General features: G+C 45.6%; 1 protein-coding gene across 1 annotated transcript in view; it reads left to right on the top strand.

The window, feature by feature from the left end:
• gch2 (GTP cyclohydrolase 2) overlaps positions 1-5,409 on the top strand; it is a 36,143-nt gene extending 30,734 nt beyond the window's left edge. The window contains exons 5-6 of the mRNA XM_078230539.1: positions 1,364-1,448; positions 5,103-5,409. Of these exons, the coding sequence (XP_078086665.1) occupies positions 1,364-1,448; positions 5,103-5,229 (212 nt within the window). The 3' untranslated portion in view covers positions 5,230-5,409. The remainder of the gene's footprint in view (positions 1-1,363; positions 1,449-5,102) is intronic.
• Positions 5,410-20,197: the final 14,788 nt, after the last annotated feature.

Here is a 20,197-nt window from a genome sequence, read left to right as displayed (position 1 = left end):
CACATTAAAATCCCAGCGCAGGGAATTCACCGGCCTTCAGGCAAGGCGCGATAACGGCAAGAATCACTACTGGTCTTCACTAGGGGAGACTGGCGCAATGGTCACGCCAGGAGGGTTCGGAGGCCATTGAAGCCCCTGAGTGGTCAGGGGCATGGCTGGGCAGTGTCTATCAGGCAGTGTCCACCTGGCAATGCCCACCGGACACCTTCAAAGTGCCAGTTGGACGCCCCAGCAGTGTGCCAAGGGCTGGGGTCTGAATCGAGGCTATGATGGTGTGGGCTATGCAAGGGGGAGCCATGCAGGGGTGCATCATGTTGGGAGGTTATATTGGTAGGCATGTCAGGGGTCATGATGGGGGTCCCCCATCAGGAGGGTCCCGATGCCCCATTACCTGTGTCAGGGAGGAGGTGGGCTAACAGGGAAACATGCCGCCAATGGGGGGGGGTTGTCCCGATGTCCATGGCCAAGAGGGAGAGGGTCTTCCGTTGCACTGTGTGATCAGTGCGCCCTTGCAAAATGGTGCCCGGGCACTTTGCAGCCGGTGTTGTTTGCTCCCTCCATTAACCAGATCTCAGAAAGGTGCCCGGGGGTTGGGAGGGGGTTTGGGGATGCCTGCAGCAGGGTTTATTTACTCTGTCCTCAGTGTGGGAGAGACACAGCCATTCTCAAACCCCACAGGAATGAAGCACTGGGTGTACGCATAGGTCCACCGGGCTGGCTGGCATGAAATAACAGGGTAGAGGTTCTGTGACTGAACTGAGTGATTTATTATTCTTATGTATATACAGTGGTGAACTCTCTACACATGTGCCTACTTTCACCCATGCCAACTCCATACCTATCACTTCTTCACCTTCCTTACCCTCCCACTACGTCTCGGTGCTTCCCCAGGATCTGCAGCTGAGGTTGAGAAGGCCTGCTGACTTCCACGCTCTGTTGCCTGAGATGACTTTGATAGGCATTCCCTGGGGGGGGCCTGCACCCTGAGGGCCCTGACCTGCTTTCGGGCAGCACGGGTAATGCAGTGCTGCCCTTATCGGTGTGTGGGGCTGAAGGTGTGTCGCTCACAGGGTGGGGGGACTCAGATAGGCTGGACACCCCCAGGGTCTCCTGGGTGGAAGGCCCTGGGCAGTGCACAGATGATCCTCATCCCTTCAGGTGCCCGATGGGCCTGGTGGTCCTCCCATGGGATACAGGGACAGCTGGAGTGAGGCCCAGAATTCTGGTGCAGAATTCCAGAATTGCCAAATTCTGACACAGTCGCCCCCACAGTTAACATTTCAGGTTGATGATCTTTCATCAGTGCTGTAGCTATTTGTTGGAGGTGGACACTGAAAACCTCTCTCTCGTTTGCCCACTGTAGTTCAAGAACGACTGACCAAGCAAATTGCTGTGGCAATTACAGAGGCTCTGAAACCGGCTGGAGTAGCAGTTGTCATAGAAGCAACGTAAGCATTCTTTTCTTTTATTTAAGCCTACATTTATTTTTGTTACGTACTGGCTATCTTGTTATTTCGGTGGATGGGGAGTAACTTTACACGGTATAAAAAAAATTAACCCAAATAATTTTTACACGAGTATATTTAAGAATAGGCCAGATGAATAATGCCTGTATGTACTTAACCATCATAAAGAGAATTACATTCCACAGAATGATTATATCCAGTAACTTCCCGTTGTTCACGACCCTCTCTATCACAAATTTGTTTACTTGCTTGAACGCAGTTGTAGATTTAATCACGGTTCACGGTCCAAAACTGCACTCATCTGAAATGTAAAATATTGGACTCTCACCTTGCTCACGCCTCTCTCATGGAGAAAGCCCCTCACCCTCTTCAACCCCCCCCCCCTCCCCTCCGCCCCCGCAACCGTGGCAGAGGCGGCTTGCCAATATCTTGCCAGTGGGATCTTGCTGTCCCACCAAAGTCAATGGAAATTTGCATGGCTCGCCCATCCCACTGCTGGGGACCCTGTGGTGGGTCAACTTCAATCAGACCAGAAAATCCCACTCTTGGAGAGTCAAGACAAGGAAAACCAATGAGTAGATGCAGGCACACAACAACTGCCTCCATATAATGGGGACTACCATGCTTAGCATTGGGTGAACGAAGTATTGATGGTCATGCACTAACTACATCAAAACACACCCTGTGCTGAACCACACTTAGAAACCCTACAGTGCAGAAAGAGGCCATTTGGCCCATCGAGTCTGCACCAACCACAATCCCACCCAGGCCCTACCCCCATATCCCTACATATTTACCCGCTAATCCCTCTAACCTACGCATCTCAGGACACTAAGCGGCAATTTTAGCATGGCCAATCAACCTAACCTGCACATCTTTGGACTGTGGGAGGAAACCGGAGCACCCGGAGGAAACCCACGCAGACACGAGGAGAATGTGCAAACTCCACACAGACAGTGACCCAAGCCAGGAATCGAGCCCACTTGCTCAGCAAAGAGTTGCAGGTGGGCCTGAGATGGGAAAGGTGGATTATATTGGGTGAAAGCAAAATGCTGGGAAAACAACACAGCATGTGTGGAGAAAGAAACAGAGTTAAGAGAACAGGAGCAAAACCAGAAAATGCTGGAAAAACTCAGCAGGATCCTGACTCGAAAGGTTGGCTCTATCCTCTCTCCACAGATGCTGCCAGACCTGCTGAGTTTTTCCAGCATTTTCTGCTTTTGTTTCAGATTCCAGCATCTGCACAATATTTTGCCTTTATTTAAGAAAATAGGAGGACTGATTCTGTCCAGGTAAGTGTCTGACTGCCTGGTCACTGCATCAAGCCTCCTGGAGAGAAGTGATGTGAGTTTCCCAACTGTTCCCCAGCCAGTGGGAAAGATCTCATTAAATCCCACTCTCTCTCCACAGATGCTGCTGGACCTTCTGGGCATTTCCATCACGTTTTTTTAACGTTTCAGTTTTTCAGCATCTGCAGTTTTTTGCTTTTGCCACATTTGAAGGCATTGTTATGAAGTTGGGAGGCATGTACTATCCTTGACGAGGGATCTGTTGATCTGACAATGGGTGAATGAGTTGTAAAGCATTCCATTTCCCAGCAATAACATTTTCATCGCTTTTTGTACTTACTTTCTAAAGCTTCAAAGTTTATTTATTAGTGTCAGAAGTAGGCTTACATTAACACTGCAATGAAGTTACTGTGAAAATCCCCATGTCATCATACTCTGGTGCCTCTTCGGGTACACTGGGAGAGAATTTAGCATGGCCAATGCACCTAACCAACACGTCTTTCGGACTGTGGGGAGGAAACCGGAGCACCCAGAGGAAACCCACGCAGACACGGGGAGAACGTGCAGATTCTCCCCGTTCAGACAGTGCCCCAAGCCAGGAATCGAACCCTGGATCCTTGCGCTTTGAGGCAGCAGTTCTAACCACTGTGCCACCATGCCACCCCGGGTAAAAGGTAATGTCAATGGCAAGGCAGGCATTTATTTCCCATCCCTAGTTGCCCTTGAGAGAGGTAGTGGGACCTTCTTGAGCTCCTGCAGTCTGTATGATAAGGGTACACCCTAAATGGAGTTGTAGGATTTTGATCAAGTGACGATGAAGAACAACAATATATTTCCAATTCAAGATGGTACGCGACTTGGAAATGATCTTAGTGGCAACGATGTTTGTATGTACCTGATGCCCTCGTATTTATGAATGGTGGATTTTGCAGGATTATGAGGTGCCACCAAAAGCACCAAAATCACAATGAGAAGTGGGATGGACGTTTTGATACAAAGTATGCATATAATCATTTCATTTTTATGTGTATATTTTATATCCTGAAATTTTCTGTGGGATTTTACAGCCTCACTTGTCCCAAAACCGTAAAATCCCGCCCGAGGTCAACGGACCTTTCCATAGTCATAAGAACTAGGAGCAGGAGTAGGCCATCTGGCCCCTCGAGCCTGCTCCGCCATTCAATAAGATCATGGCTGATCTTACTGTGAAAATGGGAGGACTGATTGTGTTCAGGTAAGTGTCTGACTGCCTGGTAACTGCATCAAGCCTCCTGGAGAGAAGTGATGTGAGTTTCCCACCGGTTCCCCAGCCAGTGGGAAAGATCCATTGCCCGCTCCGATTCCCGTGGCAGGAGGGACAGTAAAATTCCGGGATTTAACTCAACGATGTTTATTGCTTCACAGAATCATAGAATCCCTACAGGGCAGAAGGAGGCCATTCAGCCCAACAAGTCTGCACCGACCACAATCCCACCCAGGCCCTATCCCCATAACCCCACATATTGGGTCACTAAGGGGCGATTTAGCATGGTCAATCAACCTAACCTGCACATCTTTGGCGTGTGGGAGGAAACTTGAGCACCCGGAGGAAACTCATCCAGACATGGGAGAATGAACAAACCCCACACAGACAGTCACCTGAGGCCGGAATTGAACCCGGGTCCCTAGCACTGTGTGGCAGCAGTGCTACCACTGTGTCACTGTGCCATGCCACCCCTTCATGCCTATGAAGTATTTTCTAATATTGCAGTTATATTGCAATTCATCTGTCAATCTGGGCCATGAGTAGTAGGCTGCTTGACTATGGAAGTCATCACAACCAAGTTCAATTCTGTCCACACTGACTTTCCACTGGGATCAACAGGTGTAGAAAATTTAGCTGACCTTTCCCTTCTCTAGTTTACAATTACTGTGACAAGTGTTGAACCGCAACAAAATCAGATAAGACGGCACAGAATAGCAAACATTTCTGGGACATTGGCGTCTGATGGCTTAACAGCTAAGCAATAACGGTATACATATGGAAAAAACCACGACACAAGTGAAAATTGAAGCAGGTAAAACCTTTTCAAATGGCAGAAATGATGTGAATAATGGTTAACCAGTCTGATTGTAGAGTTCATACTGTTAATTAGATTATAATGTAATGTGGCCTTAACCCCGAGATGAACTATAAAACCATTTTGTAATAAAGGCAGGAGGCCTCATGTGAACCAGATTATTAGTGGCAAGGTAAGAGCAAGGGACAATGGCCCCTCAATCTTTATCGTGCCAACATGAAGAGACAACTGTAGCTTTAATGTACATTTAAGATCGATTAGTGACTAATTTAAAATCTTGTTCACAGGCACATGTGCATGGTGATGCGTGGTGTGCAGAAAATTAATAGCAAGACGCTGACTAGCACAATGCTCGGAGTTTTCCGTGAAGACCAAAAGACGCGGGAAGAATTCCTCACGCTGACAAATCATTAGAGGAATCATTCCCATTCTTTCTCTTGCTACGACTTTAGAGAAACCTGCTGACCTGCATTGAGAAGTGGATGACATTGAAGCAATAACTTCTGTTTGTCTGGAGATTTAAAAAGAACAATGCTGAATATTCCAAACAACACGTTTAATTTAAGCAGGGGAACTAAGATCTTAACAGGATAATATTGGGAAGCAATGTTTTGATGTTATTATGTTCTATTTTAGTAGGATAAATGCGTTTTTTTTTTACTATCTACGTATCTAATTTTATTGTTTCATTTTACTGTTACAATCCGGAAAGATTTCTGGCTTCATGGAGGCTAATGCTTAATAGTATAAAAATGCTTAAACTAATAGTAAGAAGTCTCACAACACCAGGTTAAAGTCCAACAGGTTTATTTGGTAGCAAACTAATAGTGGCAGATCTTTACTGGCAGCTGATTTGTTTAATTTCTCAGGTAGGGAAGCCAATCAGACAGCAAGTTTGGACAATGATAAAATAGGAAATATTCAACCAACTTAATAAGTCAATGCAACAATCTAATGTTTTTTGTTAAAAATTCAAAACGAGGTATACTATGAAAGGTCTGACACTGGGAAGTTCTGAAGAACAAAGGGGCCTTGGTGTGTTTGTCCATAGATCTCTGAAGGCGGAAAGGCAGGTAAATAGCGAGGTGAAAAAGGCATTTGGCACACTTGCCTTTATCAATCAGGGTATAGATTACAAAAGCAGAGAGGTCATGATAGAGTTGTTTAGAACTTTGGTGAGGTCACAGCTGGAGTACTGTGCGCAGTTCTGGTCACCACATTATAGGAAGGACGTGAACACACTGGAGGGGGTGCAGAGGAGATTCATCAGGATGCTGCCTGGGATGGAACATTTAAGTTATGAAGAGAGGTTGGATAGGCTTGGGTTGTTTTTGTTGGAGCAGAGAAGACTAAGGGGCAACCTGATTGAGGTGTTCAAGATTATGAGGGGCATGGACAGGGTGGATAGGGAGCCGCTGTTCCCCTTAGTTGAAGGGTCAGTTACGAGGGGACACAAGTTAAAAGCGAGGGGTGAGAGATTTAGGGGAGATTTGAGGAAAACCTTTTTACTCAGAGGGTGGTGACAATGTGGAATGCACTGCCTGGGAATGGGGGAGGCGGGATGCCTCACATCCTTTAAAAAGTACCTGGATGAGTACTTGGCACGCCCTAACATTCAAGGCTATGGGTCAAGTGCTGGCAAGTGGGTTTAGGTGGGCAGGTCAGGGCATTTCATGTGTCAGTGCAGACTCAATGGGCTGAAGGGCCTCTTCTGCACTGTGATTCTGAGGTTAGGCAATGGCGTCATTTGGAACCTGGGTACTAATCAGCCCAGATTGATAAATTGGGCATCTCCTCTCTCTCTCTGTCTGTTGCTTTCAAGGCTCCCAACATGATTTGGATCCTTAATTTTGCAGTGCTGGCAGCCTCTAGCCACAAGATAACTGATGTGGTAAATTAAAAAATAGTAGTTGCAAAGTGCGCTTGCGTTTTAGCCATTGTTGCAAGCGGGTAGAGGCAGCTTCACTTTACATTCAGTTGTGTGAGGGCAAACCCAGAAAAACTAACTCTGGGAACATATAATGGAAGGTTTTCCAAACCCCATTAACAACCCTCAACTAGAATGAACATAAAAATGGCCAAATTTTCTTTTTTTAAAAAAATAAAACAAAAATTACCATATGGTTCTTTTACTTTGATTTTTAAAAAAATTATATTTGAAAATTTTCATTGGCTCTCCTTTTTTCTGCTCCTTTTTGCAGTTGTAAATTGGCTTTTGCAAAATAATAAATTTATTGTGTAGCTAATACATCAATGTGTGATGGGTTACAAAGCTATCGTATCTCATGGCCCAGGTTTGATATCTGGACTGTGCTGAGATAGCTGAGATCCGTAAGGGTGTAACCATTTTTATTCGTTCATGGGATGTGGGTGTCACTGGCTAGGCCAACGTCTGTTACCCATTCCTAATTGCCATTGCGAAGATGGTGGTGAGCTGCCTCAGCTGCAGTCCATGTGGTGTAGTTACACCTTCAGTGCTGTTAGGGTGGGAATTCCAGGATTTTGACTCCCCAGCAGTGGAGGAATGGCAGATTAGTTCCAAGTCAGGATGGTGAACAACTTGGAGGGGAACTTGCAGTTGGCGTGTTCCCTTGCACCTGTTGCCCTTGTTCTGCTTGGTTGCAGGTCTTGGAAGGTGCTATTGGTGGAGCCATGGTGAGTTGCTGCAGTGTGTCTTGTAAATGGTACATCCGGTGGCCACAGTGTGCCAGTGTGGAGGGACTGAATGTTTAACGTGGTGGGTGGGATGCCAATCAACTGGGCTGCTTTTTACTGGATGGCGTTAAGCTTTTTGAATGTTGGTGGAGCTGCACTCATCCAGACAAGTGAAGAGTCACACTCCCGACTCATGCCTTGTAGATGGTGGACTTGAGGATTTGGGGAGTCTGCAGGTGAATTATTCAGTGCAGAATTCCCAGCCTTTGACCTGCTCCTGAAAGCACAGTCTATGTTAATAGCGTGGGAGGCAGTGCTGGTAATGCCATTAATGGGAGATGGTTAGATCCTCTCTTGTTGGAGATGGTCATGGCCTGGCACTTGTGCAACACAAATGCTACTTGCCACTTATCAGAGCGACCTTGAATGTTGTCTATATCTTGTTGCATGCATGCATGGACTGCTTTAGTATCTGAGGAGTTGCAAATGCTGCTGAAGATTGAGTAATCATCAACAAACATCCCTACTTCAGACCTTATGATGAAGGCAAGGTCATTAATGAAACAGTTGTACTGGAGCACTACAACTGTCCTCCATAAACCTGAGCGAGTGAAGGGAAAGACTAAGTGATCACTATCATTGATCCCAGCTGAGGACAGTAAGGGCAAAACTGGCCTTCCACAGTTGAATAGTCTACCAACACTCTCAGTCTAGATTGTCTTACCAAGAACAGCGAAATCTTGGAGCCTAGCTGTTGCTTGGGGAACGTAGCTTAGTAAGAATCGGTGCCTTCAGGAGAGGAAAAGAGATAACATTGGAATTAGAAATGCTCACGTTTCTCATGCTCATATATATACATCTATACGATACACGTAATTGTACATCCAACTTTGTTTGTAATTTACAATGGAATATATTTTAAAGCATCTGTAAGATACAACTGGTGATGTTTTCATACAAACGGGGCAGAAATTTGCTTTGGGTGATGGTGCAAAACAGATGCTAACAAATCAGCAGCCTATTTTATAACCCACACATACACTCATTGCCCAATTCTGTTAGTTCATTGATCTTCTGGAATGTGAAACGGACGGACATGTTTTTCACCTGTTGGGTGCTATCATCTATTTTTTGTTATCACCTGTTGTTCCTCACCATTCAAGATGAATTTTACCCTGAATGTGTTTTTATCAATTCTTCTATTCCAGAATGTTAATGAAGGTGTTAATGTTTTTATTTAAAATAGACAATTGCCTCCAACAAAATAAGCAGATAAAAGGACCTGATATAAGCATGATATAACCTATTCATGGATCACTTTGTCCAATGTTACACATTATAATACTAAACAGAAAATCAAAAAAAATTATTAGTTTATTTTATTGTATAAATCATCTACTAGGTTTAAAAATTCTTATCATATCCATTTTTAGCGGATTATGATGTAATCCATGCCCTTATGAGTAAATAGGAATGCCATTATTAACATAACCCATTCTGAGTCCTGCGATCTCTGGTCAAGGCTGCTTGCAAAGCAAGAACTTGCATTCATAATAGCACCTTTCATGACCTCAGGATGATACAAAGCACTTTGAGACTAATGAAGTATGTTTGAAAAGTAGGCACCGTTGTAATGTAGGAAATACAGTGGCCAATTTGTACGCGTAAACTCCCACAAACGGCAGTGCAATAAATATATGATCAGATAATCTGTTTTAGACATCGGGTGAGGGATAAATATTGGCCAGCATAAAAAGATTATTTTACACACACCTAGGAGGGATTCAAAAGCCAACTGGGTGGGATTTTACTGCCTTGCTCGAGCTAGACCAGAAATTCAAGTCCGAGATCAGCGGACGTTTCCGTTGTCCGCCCCTCGCCTGCTCCAATTCTATGGCGGGCGTTAGAATTCCGATGAGCATCTCTGACAGTGCAGCACTTCCCCAGTATCAGCCTAGAATATGTGCTCAAGTTTCTGGAGTAGGATGTGGACCAGGCAAGAGTGCCACCACTGAACCAACACATCTGTAAAAATGAAACATTTGTAAAATATATTGCCAACTGGTGCTTTTCAAGAGTTCACATTTCAGAATAACACTCTACTATATGGCCTTAACCACTAATATTGTGTAAAATGTCTTTTAAAATTAGAAATACGCATTTCAATGTTCTGTCGGGTACTATGAGATAAATGTTCTGTATTTCTTATCATTATCTTGTTTGTTGTGTTAAATGATAAACATTTTATACTGTTAAACTATTTTTTAAAGGATCCTCTTTCTGCTGCAGCTGTTTGATTCTGCATGTCAGTATATGTTGCTGTACCACATTGGATATTTAGTCCTTTCACTGTAAAATGAAAAAAAGCTTTAGTTATTTAAAAACACACCTTATTTGTATATTTCTGGAAATGTGTTTTGCCTTTTTAATGTGTGCAATATAAAATATTTATAAATTTGGGGATGTTGTGATGAATGAACATCAGTGAAAATACTGAACATAGAACTGTTCATTCTTTTACTTATTGTTTAAGTTTGTTAAAGTATGTGTGCCAATTGTAAAAATGTGCCAAAATATATGTTGCCTCAATTGACACGTTTTTTTTCATAATTAATACAATTAGGATAGTATTGTTTATGTCCTCCTCACTTATACGGGTCGTTAGAACACACTTATAAATTGTACTTCTTCATTTCATAATGGGTGAAGCCCTGAAATTTTACCATAAGACATAGGGATACTGAGCATGTTTGATCAAGTTCCTTTTCTAATTTGAGAGAAGCATTAATTCATTCAAACAACTTTGAAAATGTGAGACAAGGCATTTCTTACAAATATATTAATATATTAAATATGTGGTGCAAGATTATTGCTTCCAGGCAATAATGTTTAGTTATTAGGGTCACAAGTAGGTTTACATTAACACTGCAATGAAGTTACTGTGAAAATCCCCTGGTCGCCACACTCCGGCACCTGTTCGGGCACACAGAGGTAGAATTTAACTTGGAATTTAACCAGCACGTCTTTCGGACTGTGGGAGGAAACTGGAGCACCCTGAGGAAACCCACGCAGACACGGGTAGAACGTGCAGACTCCGCACAGACAGTGACCCAAGCTGGGAATCAACCCGGGTCCCTAGCGCTGTGAGGCAGCAGTACTAACCACTGTGCCACCGTGCAGCCTTCGATAATCTTGCACCACATATTTTCCAGTGCTGTGTCCTCTTCAACTGAGATTGAAGCCACAAAATTCCTGCAGTATAATCCCTATATGCTCATTAGATTCTGAATAATTCTCCATGTTGATTCTCCCAGGAGGAGCAAGTGCAATTGGAATTATTGATCCTTCAGAGAAAGCGGAAAGTAAGACTTCCAGCCAGGAGGAATTTAGGACAGAATCTGTCCATGTCAGCATTCCACTATCTTTATTCTGTCCTTTCAAATTCCAATGGAAATTTGGGCAGTCCAGAGGGAATCAATAATCTTCGTCTGCAGGACAAAGGCTGTGCTGGGACCAGAGAAACTTTGGCCAAGTTTTTCATTGGTTCAGATAGGCCTTTAGAAAGAGAGCTGTGGGTTGTTCCTCATTCCAGTGGACATATCAGGATGGCCACATTCAAGTATCTTTTTAGGTGCAATATATGCTCCCCAGCCATGTAAATAACTCCTTAGGATTTTGATCAGAGTCATCAGCTTAGGGCAGGAGTCCATTGTTCTACAGTTACACTATCAAGGATTTCGGGGCTATTATCTCCTGGCTGTGGAGAGGAAATTATTAGTGGGGGTTCCAACTTCTGATTATCATAGAAATCATAGAAACCTTACAGTGCAGAAACAGGCCATTCGGCCCATCGAGTCTGCACCGACCACAATCCCACCCAGCCCCAAATCCCATATCCCTACACATTTTACCCGCTAATCCCTCTAACCTACGCATCTCCGGGCACTAAGGGGCAATTTTAGAATGGCCAATCAACCTAACCCGCACATCTTTGGACTGTGGGAGGAAACCGGAGCACCCGGAGGAAACCCACGCAGACACGAGGAGAATGTGCAAACTCCACACATTACTCTTTACCTCCTGTTCAGAGTTACTGTGTGGATAGTGGGGAGAACTTGATTGTGTTTAGTTGCAATTCCTCTATGAACAAATAGCTCGCTGACACCCACTGTCCAGGCTCAAATATGAAGAATAATTAACTGAAGAATGTGCCAGAGAACAAGCAATATGAGTGAAATAACTGAACAGGAAAAATCATGAGGAGTGCAAAATAAGAGAGAAAACCAGCAATGAAAATTCTCCTTTGCCAATACATTGTGCATCTACCACAGCATTTAAAATCGAACAGTTTACATTTGTCTTGAGAATACTATTATGTAAATTAATGCATTTGCAAAATGCACTTATCCAAATTATGTTATTTTTCTATTAATGGCGGATTATTTTTGTATTTTGTCAAATTCCTCCTAATTTAATTGATACAAGTCCTACCTTTCACATCTCTCTGTGCGAGCTACCAGATCATGTGGAGGTTACTACCTGCCTAAGTGTGGGCCACAGATAATCTAATTTTTGAACATGTTCTTGGAATTTTTAAAAATATATAAATCAGGCACAAAATACCTTTTTAAAACAGCATGTCTATTTTCCGCCTTCTGCTGTCTCATCCGGTAGGCTCTTTGCTATTAAGGTTTTCAAAGAATGTTTTTGACAAGCAAACTACGTAAGAACAGTTTACATTTATATAGTGCCTTAATCGTAATAGAATATTCCAAGGTGCTTCACTGGAACATCACACAAAATTTGACATCAAACCACAAAAGGTCAAAGAAATAAAGGAACATCTTAAAGGAGGGGAGAGGTGGAAATGGTGAGGGAAGGTATCCCAAGTATATGCAGTTCCAGATGTAAGGCAAGCTGAGAGTAATCAGAAGTTGGAACCCCCACTAATAGTTTCCTCTCCACAGCCAGGAGATAATAGCCCTGAATCAAAGCTGACAGTTGGGCTGAGAGAGGTAATGGTGAGATGGAGCTGGGGAATCAAGTCTCGATCACATTATTGTCCTGCCCGCTGTCGAGTTTTAAAAGTCACAGAATTGTTACAGCGCAGAAGGCGGCTTGGTGGCACAGTGGTTAGCACTTCTGCCTCACAGCACCAGCGACCTGGGTTCAATTCCCGGCTTGGGTCACTGTCTGTGACCCAAAAGTCATGGCTTCCAAAGGAAGGAAACCTGCTGCCCCTAAATTCAGTGACACCTCTCTCTCTCTCGAGAACCTGCTGGACGTAGTGAATGCCCACCGCAAAGTCCTCTACCCCCACTCCAGCTGAAGAGCCTCATCCAAGGTGACCAATCCAGCATGCGAGGTAGTGGCAGCAGTGGTGAGCCCTGCAAAAGAGGGCAGCCACCCAGTGCGGGAAGAGGATGAATGATCTCCTCGTTCCGCCAGGGTAAGTCACTCTTCTCATCACTCTCAACTCACACTCACAAACCCATTGCAGATCCACAGGGATCTCACTCACTGCCAGGTCAAAGGACATCACCACTCATTCTCTCACAAGCACCTTCAGCTCCTCTGTGAGCCATGTCCTCATTCCGCCCATAGCACCAATCATCACCCACACATGCCAGGCATCCTTCTCATCTGCCTTGGCAGGCGTCCTGCTTACATTCTCACTATTGTTGCCATGCAGGCTCATAACTAGAGGGAGAGGTCCCAGATCAGTGGTGGAATGCCTGGACTCAAAGTCCTGACTGACATATGAACACACAAACAAGGGAGCAGGAGTAGGCCAATCAGCCTCTCAAGCCTACTCCGCCATTTAATAAGATCATGGTTGATCTGATAGTAACCTTAAATCTGTTTCTCGCCCACTCCCGATAATCTACCACCCCACCTCCCCCCCGCCTTGCTTACCAAGAATCTACCCACCGCTGCCTTGAAACTATTCAAAGGCTCTGCTTCTACCGCCTTTTCAGGAAGAGACTCATGACCCGATCAGAGAAAATGTTTTGCCTCAGCTCCATTTTAAATGGGCGACCCCTTATTTTTAAACAGTGAGATTCTCCGATCTCAGCATGAAATTGCCTGTAGCCATGAGGAGCAGAAATTCCCTGCCTGGATCACTGCTATTAAAGTGCACGCACTTGGTGGAAATCGATCCCACTCAAAATATTCACCACTTTACAGAGTTTCCCCAAAAACAGCAGCAAAAGTGAATAACTTCTGAGCCTAATGTTTCACGGGATTATCTTCAACCTGCTGTTTCATTGCACTTATTGAGCTTCAGCGGCACGGCGGCACAGTGGTTAGCACTGCTGCCTCACAGCGCCAGGGACCCGGGTTCGATTCCCGGCTTGGGTCACTGTCTGTGCGGAGTCTGCACATTCGCCCTGTGTCTGTGTAGGTTTCCTCCGGGTGCTCCGGTTTCTTCCCAAAGACGTGCTGGTTAGGTGTATTGACCTTGCTAAATTGTCCCTCAGTGTACCCGAATAGGCGCCGGAGTGTGGCAACTAGGGGATTTTCACAGTAACTTAATTGCAGTGTTAATGTCAGCCTACTTGTGGCACTAATAAATAAACTTGAACTGCAGGACCGTGTATTGTCTCAGGATGCACTCTTACCGGCTGATCACGCCACGGTCCCGCTGCAGTGAGGTCAGAGAATTTGGCATCCAGCCCAATGTCTGCTCACTGCAGCAGCATGGGAAAATCCCATCAGCGTGAACAGCCGCAAGTGTTTCTTCTTGATAACTTTGTTTGGCTTAAAAGTATTATTTAATGGCCACATCCATCCTCTCTCACTGTCTGAAGTTGAAATCCTTCTGAACTGTGTAATTTAACAGCAGAGTGGCTCACCATGTTTTCTGTTATTGCTGTGTATTTATGACGAGATGAACGATGCTTGCTAATTCAATCCAGTGAGTTCATTTAGCAATGAAGAAATATTGATGGCAGATTATTGCATTTCAAACAGAAATTGACAATTACTATCCTCCGTGACAATATGTAATTCTCCCATCAGTAATACAATTAACAACAGCTGGATCAACCTATCGTCCCACAGAAAATAAATGTCTTCACGTCACGACAGAAGGCGTTTTTATTTGTAAGCCGTGACATTTCTGAAGAGTGTTTGCTCTACATCTGCCCACCATGAATCATTGTTCAAGCTATGGGACTTCACAAAGAAGGCACGAAAAAGTGTCACCCAGATGGGAGGACAGTAAAACCAGAGAAATAAGGGCCACGATTCTCCCAAAAGCGCTGAATTGGCGGGAAAATTGTTCGAGATCCCGACTGTTTTGCCAGTTCAGTTTCTCACCCGAATCTCCGCACTCTGTGCACTGCAGGGGTCACAACCGTGAATCTCATTAAAAAATAGGCGGGGCCTATTCGCGCTGGAGTCTGACAGTTCTGGAACTCTGCGCATGCGCAGTGGTTCCGATCTGTCAGTCTCCCCATTTGCTGGCCAGCTCGATCACTGACCAGCCCGGGACCCCCACAGTGCTGCCCCTCCAACCCCCCACCCCCACGGTCCAATCACAGCCTCCACGACAATTCCCGGGCCAGCCCTGACACCTCTCCACCCCAGAGCTCCCCGATGCCCAGGCCCCACCCCCCAGCAATGACAATCCCCCCTCACTCCGACAGACTCCCCCCAATGACCGCCCCCGGGATCAGACCCCCCCAGGGTCAGACACCCCCAGCCCTCTCCAATCGCTGCCCTCCCTCCATCTCAGACCAATCGCCATGCAGAGTGGCAGCAGGACCCCCACCCCCACCGATCGCCCATAGTCTCCTAGGCCCCGCCCCCTTTGCACTGCCCAATGCTCATTGGGCAGTGCCAAGGTGTCCCCTGGGCATGGGCACTTTGTCCTATGGGCACTGCCAGGGTGCCCATGCCCAGGGGGCACCACCTCCCTGCCGCCTGACCTTCTGGGGGGCCCTATTTGCCCCCCCTTCATTCCGGCGGGGTCTCCTGCTATTTCCCCGAACGTGGGGAGCTACTCTAAACCCCGCCAGAATGATGTACTCCTGGCAGGGTGGGAGATTCAATCAGGACCGGTAAATTCCCGATAATGAAATGTAAAAGACATTTAAAACATATTAAAAACAGAATCAAATGACTTACCTGCCTTTCCGCCGGTTTCCAGTGTGGTCTGGACGCCGACTGTTCGCTGGCTCTGGGAGAAACGCGTGCGTTCCCGGCGCATGTGCAAATCCCGGAACAAGGCCGGCAATGCGCAGCTCCCACCCCAACCTGCCAGAAAAGTTACGGGTCGCGATGGGAGAATCACAGCCAAGAATGCTGGTCCAAACTGGTCTTGTATACCTTAAAACAGAACACCAGTTAAAATTGGGAAATAAAAGCACTGGTCTAAACTGTTTCTTCCCATTGGGCAGGTGAAGAGGAAGAGATCCATCCATGGGGGGAGTTTTCCCATCCTGCTCGCCACGGGAATCATAGTGGGCAGGTGGGGGTGGGGGGGGGGGGGGGGTGGTGGGGGGGAGTGGGCGAACCATGCAAAGATTCGTTGACCTTGGGCTGGATTTTTCGGTTTTGGGGCAAGCACGCTGGGAAATCCCACCCATAGAATTCCATCGAATCACTACAGTGCAGAACATAGAACATAGAACATAGAACATTACAGCGCAGAACAGGCCCTTCGGCCCACGATGTTGCACCGACCAGTTAAAAAAAAAAAACTGTGACCCTCCAACCTAAACCAATTTCTTTTCGTCCATGAACCTATCTACGGATCTCTTAAACGCCCCCAAACTAGGCGCATTTACTACTGATGCTGGCAGGGCATTCCAATCCCTCACCACCCTCTGGGTAAAGAACCTACCCCTGACATCGGTTCTATAACTACCCCCCCTCAATTTAAAGCCATGCCCCCTCGTGCTGGATTTCTCCATCAGAGGAAAAAGGCTATCACTATCCACCCTATCTAAACCTCTAATCATCTTATATGTTTCAATAAGATCCCCTCTTAGCCGCCGCCTTTCCAGCGAAAACAATCCCAAATCCCTCAGCCTCTCCTCATAGGATCTCCCCTCCATACCAGGCAACATCCTGGTAAACCTCCTCTGCACCCTCTCCAAAGCCTCCACATCCTTCCTGTAATGTGGGGACCAGAACTGCACACAGTACTCCAAGTGCGGCCGCACCAGAGTTGTGTACAGTTGCAACATAACGCTACGACTCCTAAATTCAATCCCCCTACCAATAAACGCCAAGACACCATATGCCTTCTTAACAACCTTATCTACTTGATTCCCAACTTTCAGGGATCTATGCACACATACACCTAGATCCCTCTGCTCCTCCACACTATTCAAAGTCCTCCCGTTAGCCCTATACTCAACACATCTGTTATTCCTACCAAAGTGAATTACCTCACACTTCTCCGCATTAAACTCCATCCGCCACCTCTCGGCCCAACTTTGCAACCTGTCTAAGTCTTCCTGCAAACTACGACACCCTTCCTCACTGTCTACCACACCACCGACTTTGGTGTCATCAGCAAATTTGCTAATCCACCCAACTATACCCTCATCCAGATCATTAATAAATATTACAAACAGCAGTGGCCCCAAAACAGCAGTGGCCCCCAGAAGGAGGTCATTCGCTACATCAAGTCTCCGAAAGAGCAATTTACCCAGGCCCACCCCCTCACCCTATCCCCATAACCCCACCCATTTACCATGACTAATCCACCTAACCTACACATCCCTGGACACCAGGGGCAATTTAGCGTGGCCAATCCACCCAACCTGAATGTTTCTGGACTGTGGGAGGAAACCGGAGCATCCAGAGGAAACCCATGTGGCGGGGAGAAGGTGCAAACTGCACACAGTCACCCAAGGCAGGCATCAAACCCGGGTCCCTGCTGCTGTGAGGCAGCAGTGCTAACCACTCTGCCGCCCAAACTACATAATCCAGAAAACTGGAGCATCTTTTGGTTGCAGTACAAAGGAAAAGAAAAGTTGAAATGTAATCCTTAATTAAATGTTTTCTTTTAAAATAGCACAAGTACATATGAAACCCAATATTACGAATCCAGTATCAATGAATTGTTACGTCACAGAGCATTACCAATGTAACCATTGGTGGAAAATGTGATGTCAGATGAACATCTATTTATTTGGAACAAGATCATTTAATTTGTGACACAGGACAAGAATTAGCACTAGTTTAACAGTGAATAATCTGTTCCAATGACTTTGAACCTATCTTGCATGATTGTTTCATCTCTGGATCATCGGTTTGAAAGTAACACGAATTTGTTTTCAGAAAGTGGGTGATGTTGGCCAGGCTGTGCTTATTGTCCATCTCCTGTTACCATGGAGAGGTGGTGGTGGTTCTACCTGAGCTAGTGATGATGGCGCTCTCACAATGGTATTCGGTAAAGAATTCCAGGATTTGACCCGTCAATGGTAATGGGAAGAGCAATACGCGAGTGGAGGCCTGTGACTAGTGGTGTGCCGCAGGGATCGGTGTTGGGTCCATTGTTGTTTGTCATCTATATCAATGATCTGGATGATAATGTGGTAAATTGGATCAGCAAGTTTGCTGATGATACAAAGATTGGAGGTGTAGTGGACAGTGAGGAAGGTTTTCAAAGCTTGCAGAGGGATTTGGACCAACTAGAAAAATGGGCTGAAAAATGGCAAATGGAATTTAACACAGACAAGTGTGAGGTATTGCACTTTGGAAGGACAAACCAAAGTAGAACGTACAGGGTAAATGGTAGGACTCTAAAGAGTGCAGTTGAACAGAGGGATCTGGGAATACAGGTACAGAATTCCCTAAAAGTGACGTCACAGGTGGATAGGGTCGTAAAGAGTGCCTTTGGTACATTGGTCTTTATAAATCGGAGTATCGAGTATAAAAGTTGGAGTGTTATGGTAAGGTTATATAAGGCATCGGTGAGGCCGAATTTAGAGTATTGTGTACAGTTTTGGTCACCTAGTTACAGGAAGGATGTAAATAAGGTTGAAAGAGTGCAGAGAAGGTTCACAAGGATGTTGCCGGGACTTGAGAAGCTGAGTTACAGAGAGAGATTGAATAGGTTGGGACTTTATTTCCTTGAGCGTAGAAGAATGAGGGGAGATTTGATAGAAGTGTATAAGATTTTGATGGGTATAGATAGAGTGAAAGCAAGCAGGCTTTTTCCACTGAGGCTAGGGGAGAAAAAAACCAGAGGGCATGGGTTAAGGGTGAAAGGAGAAAAGTTTAAAGGGAATATTAGGGGGAGCTTCTTCACGCAGAGAGTGGTGGGAGTGTGGAATGAGCTGTCGGATAAAGTGGTAAATGCGGGGTCACTTTTAACATTTAAGAAAAACTTGGACGGGTTCATGGATGAGAGGGGTGTGGAGGGATATGGTCCAAGTGCAGGTCAGTGGGACTAGGCAAAAAATGGTTCGGCACAGACAAGAAGGGCCTGTTTCTGAGCTGTAATTTTCTATGGTTCTATGGCTCTATATCCAAGCCAAAGTGAATTAGAGGGCAACTTAGAGGTGGCAGTTTTTCTGCAAATTAGCTCCTCTTGGCCTTCCAAGTCAGGAAGCTTGCAGTGAAAGGAGTTGCTGTCGGGCAACTATGGTGAGTTGTTACAGTGCATCCTGTACATTGTAAATACTGCAGTGATGATGAGGGTGAATATAGATCCTGATAGCGGGTGTGTCAATCAAATGAACTCATAGAAGAAATCATAGAAACCCTACAGTGCAGAAGGAGGCCATTCGGCCCATCGAGTCTGCACCGACCACAATCCCACCCAGGCCCTACTCCCACATATTTTACCCACTAATCCCTCTAACCTACGCATCTTAGGATTCTAAGGGGCAATTTTTAACCTGGCCAATCAACCTAACCCGCACATCTTTGGACTGTGGGAGGTAACCAGAGCACCCGGAGGAAACCCACGCAGACACGAGGAGAATGTGCAAACTCCACACAGACAGTGACCCGAGCCGGGAATCGAACCCGGGACCCTGGAGCTGTGAAGCAGCAGTGCTAACCACTGCGCTACCGTGCCGTACTGTTCTGACCTAAATGAGTACACCCTCTAGACAAGTGGTAAATATTCCATCTCACTCCTGACCTAGTTGGTGGAGAGACATCCCAGCCATTACACATCCCTCTGCCTTGTTATTGCAGCTACATCGACATGACTGTCCAGTTAAGCTGTGCTCAAACTTCACCTGCTCTATAAGTGCAGAAAAGTCAAGGGTTCGTAACTGAGGTCTCTGGAAGTTAGCTGATAAATGTGACTAAGTCAGACCATTGCTTGACTAGACAGATCTCCCAACCAGCCTCCAGCCATCAGTGAAGAGATCTTTAATTTGAGGGTCAACTGTGCTGTAGTTGCCTTAGCCCCACAATGACTCTGCCCCAGTTTATGTCCATCAAAATTTCTGCTATCAACTTTCATTCCATCAACTCATATACGTGGAAATTAGATCCAAATAACAGAAACAGATCATCTGATGTAGATTGGGTTATGTTTATTACAGTAATATTGGACACATGGAATGCCTTTTGGTCCCTGGCAGTTTAATTGCAACGGGTTCTGTATTGGGCAATTGATTGTATGGGCTTATAGACAAACTCCCCAGAAAAAGGCTCGGAATTTCCAGCACCACTGAGGCTGCTGATGACGCGATATTACGACAACCTTCCTAGGTCTCCCACAGTTTCCATCCCAGCCGAGCGTCCT

Source organism: Mustelus asterias, chromosome 15, assembly GCF_964213995.1.
Source record: "Mustelus asterias chromosome 15, sMusAst1.hap1.1, whole genome shotgun sequence".
In the NCBI taxonomy this organism is placed as follows: Eukaryota; Metazoa; Chordata; class Chondrichthyes; order Carcharhiniformes; family Triakidae; genus Mustelus; species Mustelus asterias.
This window is presented reverse-complemented; position numbering and strand designations above follow the sequence as displayed.